General features: G+C 52.0%; 1 protein-coding gene across 1 annotated transcript; it reads left to right on the top strand.

Moving 5' to 3' along the window:
* Positions 1 to 387: 387 nt before the first annotated feature.
* On the top strand, positions 388 to 5903 carry LOC127536787 (uncharacterized). The gene is made up of 3 exons (XM_051958044.1): positions 388 to 5495; positions 5613 to 5748; positions 5827 to 5903. The coding sequence occupies exon 1, from the start codon at positions 421 to 423 to the stop codon at positions 5218 to 5220; it is 4800 nt and encodes a 1599-aa protein (XP_051814004.1). The 5' UTR covers positions 388 to 420; the 3' UTR covers positions 5221 to 5495; positions 5613 to 5748; positions 5827 to 5903.
* The last annotated feature ends 227 nt before the right edge of the window (positions 5904 to 6130 follow it).

Genomic DNA, 6130 nt, shown 5'->3' on the forward strand with positions numbered 1-6130 from the left:
AACAATTTAGAGTTGGCACCCATTCCCCTGGAGTTGGCCCATCTCAACGTGCTGGAGAGACAGCTCATCGCAAAAATCCTCCCGTTTGCGAAGATCATCGCCTTACCGAAAGGACAGCAGCGAGCAGTCCACGGAGCTGTTGTGTGCGTTCCATCGGAAGTGGAAAGCGTTGTCAACAGTCTTCCACGTCCCCTCCCAGAAGCACAGCTACTGCAGGTGAAATTAAAGCGTCACATTCGATTCAAAGGTTACCAGCACTTCTACACTGTCAACATGAAGAATGTGCTGGTAGCCCTGGAAAAACTCAGAGAGCAGCACTCTGAGTATTCCGATGTACCATTGACGAACAGGCCACGTTCCAAAATCTCCTCCACGACTCAGAACGAGTGCACGGATGATGCGCAGTGGGGAGAAGACGGCATGCTCGACGAGGAGCTGCTGGAGGCGGCTGATAGCTACACTGAGCCAGTCTTGGCCGATTTTGTGTCAGCCGCAGGAACGAGTCGGCCAGAAGACGACCAAACATGCAATACTGACATGCCATCACCAAGCACTGAGCTGGAAAACCGGTCCAATGATGTCACGACAGAAACCCTCTTGGAGGAGTCTGCTGATGACATAGACTCTCGGCACGACAGCATGGATGCTGCCCAGTGGGGAGAAGACATCTTGGACCAAGAGCTGCTACAAGTGTCTGACAGCTACCAGACCAATTTAGCTGCAGACATACCCACCGAACAGCAGGAGGAGCTAAGACCTGGACTTGCTCTGGACACCTGCATGCAGCCACCAGACATTGCGCAGGAAATACTTTCCTATGGAGATGGCATTTTCAGCGTTGCCCCTGCCCAAGGCAACAAACCTGTGGGATTTTTTGCAATCCCCAAACTGGAAGCCATGGCGTTCCCTGTGCAGTTTCCCACGGGAGAGAACACGCTGGATGAAGACCGTCCCATCAAACTTTCACCCAGCAGATACTTTAACGCCAGGCTTTTCGGGGCAGACACGCGGTTTGCCGAGGACCAGACTTACCTTTTCTTTGCGCAGTTTGTAACGGAGACGAACCTCGCGAGAGGAAGTATGTCGATACAAATGCGCAAAGGAAAGATGCGCACAAAAGACGGGCGTGCCATCAAAAACTCCATGCTCCAGGACAAAGAGGAGGTGGAGAGATTAATTCAGGCCAAAGAGGCCATGCGATTTATGCAGCCTCTGAGAGGCACGCCCGCATATTGGAATAAAAGCCTGAGAGATTTGCATGCTATGCTCAGGCAACTCGGCAAACCGACGTTCTTTTTGACTTTTTCGGCAGCTGAGATGAGATGGCCTGAAATAATTGGGGTCATCAAATCTCAGCAAGGACAAACACTTAGTGACTTTTCCGAACTGGACTGGAAAGCCAAGTGTGACATTTTGCGCAGTAACCCTGTCACCGTAATGCGCATGTTTGAAAAACGCGTGGATGCCCTTATGGCAAAGTTGATCCTCTCACCAGCGCGGCCGATCGGCGAGGTGGAGGATTATTTTTACCGCGTTGAATTTCAGGCCCGCGGAAGCCCACACATTCACATGCTAGTGTGGGTCAAAGACGCCCCTGTGTACGGCGAGGACTTGGACCACACCGTATGCAGGTTCATTGACCGCCACATTTCCTGCCAGATGCCTGACCCCGAGAAGGACCCGGAGCTCCACAAAATCGTCTCGGAGGTTCAGGTACACAGTAGGAGCCACACCGGCTCTTGCCGAAAGGGAAACGTGGTGTGTCGTTATGGCTTCCCCAAGCTGCCGTTTGATATCACCTGGATCACGGGGCCCTTTGCTGCCGATGTGGAAATGGAAGATGGTCAAGACCAGGAAGAGGTGATGAAGGAACGGAGGGAGCAGATCCGTCGGCAGCAAAGGGAAGCAAAGGAAAAGCTTCGGCACCTGAGAGAGCTCCTCATGGATCCGAAGGCCTCCTTTGAGAGCTTGTCAGATCTCCTCCGTCGATGCGACTTGGAACACGACGCCTATCTGAAGTGCGCTGAAAATCTGACAAGCGGGAGCGTGGTCATGCTGAAGCGGCAGCCCAAGGAGTGTTGGGTTAACGCGTATAACCCAGACCTTCTCCGCGCTTGGAACGCAAACATGGACATCCAGTACGTCCTGGACGAGTACTGCTGTGCCATGTACATGATGTCGTACATCACCAAGCCGGAGCATGAGATGACCGAGATCCTGAACTCGGTCGTGAAGACCAGCAGAGAGTCTGCTTTCAACCAAAGTGAGGAAATGAGAAAGATCATGCAGGCCTATGCGAAGCACCGAGAGGTCAGCGCCCAGGAGGCAGTGGCTCGCACGTGCAGCTTGCCCCTGAAAAAGTGCTCGCGGTCTGTGATTTTCCTCTCGACGGACGAGGAAGCCATGAAGATGAGTCTTCCTATGAGTCGCCTGAAGGACATGGCACCTGACTCTGAAGAGGTCTGGATGTTGGGGGTACCTGAGAAGTACCTGTTCAGACCAAAGACTCCCGAGTTTCAGGGGATGTGCCTGGCTGAATTTGCATCAGACTACCGGGTAGTCTATGGCGAACAAGCACAGGGCCCCAGTGCCATTGCCCTTTTGTGTGACAAAGGACATATTGCCAAGAGGACAGCCGGAAAACCAGCAGTCGTTCGATATGCGCGCTTCTCTGAGACCAAGGCGCCAGAGAAACATTTCAGACGACTGCTAAAGCTGTACCTCCCCCACCGATCTGACGACGAACTCAACGACGGGGGTCGCACCTCGTACGAAGAGTTCTACAAATCCCGACGCGACGTCAAGGACATCGTGGAGCACAACAGGAAGCGATTCGAGGGACGAGGCGCAGGCATGGATAAGGCACTCCAGAATGTCCAGTTCGGTCCGGTCCTCAACGCTTGGAACACGTTCGCACCCGAGGTTGAGGCGGAACGGCAGGAGTGTCTTGAGCTCCGTGAAAAGATCCCAGAGGAGCAGGACGAAGACGCCGTGCCCGACTTTGAAGACCTGAATGTCGGTGAACCCGTTCCCCGAATCGAGGCGCCTCGGTTAAGTCCAGACTTTGTCCGCAAGATGTTTCAGAGTCTGAACGAGACCCAGGCGTGCGTCTTCTACGCTGTGCGCCAGTGGTGCCTTCGGCGTGTGTGGGGCCAAGATCCAGAACCGTTCCACTACTTTGTCTCTGGTGGAGCTGGTTGCGGTAAGTCCCACGTCATCAAGTGCATTCATGAGGAAGCAACGAGGATTCTGCGGCAGCTCCCGAGATTCCGGGACGCAGCTGACATGTCCCAGCCCACTGTCCTTCTGACTGCCTTCACGGGCACGGCAGCCTTTAACATCGCGGGCAAAACGTTGCACTCTGTCCTTAAGCTTCCCAGGTCCCTGGAACCGCCGTACCAGGGCCTGGGCAATGCACTTGATGAACTTAGAGCAACTTTGTCTTCGGTGGAAATTCTCATCATCGATGAGATTTCCATGGTTTCCAAGAAGCTGTTTGCCTACGTCAACTGGCGATTCCAGCAGCTCAAAGGAAACCGAAGACCTTTTGGCGGCATTTCCGTTCTTGCAGTCGGCGACTTTTACCAGCTGCCGCCGCTGGGCAGGGCCAAGCCGCTCTGTGTCTACGAGGAGACAGAGTTCGATCTCTGGAGAGAGCGCTTCACCATGGTCAACCTCACTGAGATCATGCGCCAGAAGGATGACCGAGCGTTCGCCGAACTCCTCAATCGACTGCGTGTCAAGCGCAAGCAAGATCCTCTGTGCGCTGCGGACAGAGGCTTGCTCATGAGAGCCGTCTCTGACGGCAAAGATTGCCCGCCAGGAACGCTGCACGTCTTTGCCACCAACAAGCAGGTAGATGGTCACAACGCAGCCACCGTGGCCTCCCTGCTTAAAGGGGACGTCAAAATAGCGGCCGAGGACTACAGGAAGGATGTCGCTACCGGCAGGAAGGTGCCTGTGCCCAACATCAAAGGCACCAAGAGAGATTTGCCTGACAGCATAATGGCAGCTGAAGGAGCAAGAGTTATGCTGATCAGGAATCTCAACGTGGAGGATGGCCTTGTCAATGGAACCTTTGGGACCATCTCCACCATTCTGCCTGACAGACGTGACCCTAAAGTCGTGAGCTTTCTTGGACTTAGACTGGATAATACCACAGCAGGACAGACTCTCCGCAAAAAGCTTCTGGGCCCCTCGGACGACTTGGTGTACGTCGAGAGATCCGAGGAGAGCATCGGTCGCAAGGGCGGAGTCGTGAGACGTCAGTTCCCCGTCAAGCTGGCCTTTGCGTGTACAGCCCACAAAGTTCAGGGAATGACGGTGACGTCGGCTGTCGTGAGCCTGAAACGCATGTTTCAGCCAGGCATGGCGTATGTGGCGCTTAGTCGCACCACTTCGCTTCAGGGTCTCACCATCACTGATTTTGATGAGACAAAAATCTATGCTGACCCTGCCATTACGACAGCTTTGGAAGACATGCGCAGCGCGAGTTTCCAGAGTGTTACTCCGCTGTTGCACCGCTTCAACCGGACGGAGCGACCAGACGCAGAGGTGACAATCGTCCATCATAACACCCAAGGGCTTCCATCTCACATGGTGGACCTGAAGTTGCATCACGAACTCAGGTTGGCAGATGTGCTTTGTCTCACCGAGACACATCTGTCAGGGTCCTCTGTATCCTCGTCCTTTGATCTGGAGGGATACACTGTGTTTCACCGCAGCAGACAGGCGTGTTACACCACGTGCAGGGACATGGCGTCAAAGGCCGGGGGTGGAGTTGCCGTGTACTGCAGGAGCGCTCTGATGGCGGAGGCGCCGAGCTGCATGGGACGTGTCACAGATCTCGAATGTCTGGTCGTGAAGGTTGAGGTCCCAGTCAAAGTGCTAATAGCAACTGTGTATAGACCTCCAGATTTTGGTTTGCAAAAGTTTCTGCCAAACCTCAACGCTCTCTTGGACACATTGGAACTGTTGGATCACCACCCTATTGTTGTTTGTGGTGACTTCAACGAAGACCTCCTTTCGAGAGGCAAAAAAAGCATAAGAGATGCACTTCTGTCCAGAGGCTACAACCAATTGATCACAGAGTCTACCACAGACAAGAACACTGTGATTGATCACATTTACATTTCCCAACCTGAGAAATGTGTTCAGTCAGGTGTTCTCCAAACGTATTATAGCTATCACAGCCCGGTCTATTGCATTTTGACTGGCTAAAGCCTCACCAGCCAACACTGATTTTGTGTCACACACTCACTTTGTGACACATCAGCGTGTTGTGCTGTCCGATTTTACAGTTGTGTCACACGTTTTTCATGTGGCACATTGTTCTGCTGTGTTTTGTTCTTGCTCTGATTTGTTCTTTGAGTTCCAGGCCTGAGGGGGTCCAGGAGGTGCAGTGGTGAGATCAGACGTCCTCCCACAAGTCCCCTCCTCTCGGACGCCCAGTCCTTTTGGAAGTCTTCTACAGCCTCCCCATAGGCATGTCTCAGGTAGGAACAAGTGTTCAATAGATATTCGTTCTAATCGTGCACATTAATTTACTTAATTGTTGAAAAATGTCAAACTAATTGATTTTAATTTGCCACTCTTGATTGTTCACCTTTTAGAATTTGGACTTGGCTTCCTGTGGTCCAGGGAGCGGGGTGTGTAGTGTGCAGTGTCGGCCGACGGCCTGTATAGGTCCGGTAACGGCTGCAGCTTCACATCTGCTTCCACGACCTGCTACGACGGGACATGCCTCAGGTAAAAACCGCAGTACAGATTTGCACTTGTTTCACATTTCAATTTCCCCAGTTAATTTTGATCTTTTAACACCCACAGACAACACAGAAGACCTCCAGAAGGCTGAAAGAAAAGGCTGAATGTTGTAAATAAAAAATGTATAGTATATGAAAATATTTCAAGTCTGAAGTGTCTTCTTTGGTTGCTATAGTAGTACTACATGTACAGTATTTTGTATTGCATTGTTACATTGGTCCTTCTCTCTATGTATATGGGTCATTCCAGAATTGGAGGACAATTTAGGCATCCTAACCTTTGAAAAATCTCATATTTTTCTGTCATATATTTAAGAAAACCAGATAGCAAGCCATCAAATAATGTGATTCGGCCAGCTCAGGCATTA

Source organism: Acanthochromis polyacanthus, chromosome 13, assembly GCF_021347895.1.
Source record: "Acanthochromis polyacanthus isolate Apoly-LR-REF ecotype Palm Island chromosome 13, KAUST_Apoly_ChrSc, whole genome shotgun sequence".
Lineage (NCBI taxonomy): Eukaryota > Metazoa > Chordata > Actinopteri > Pomacentridae > Acanthochromis > Acanthochromis polyacanthus.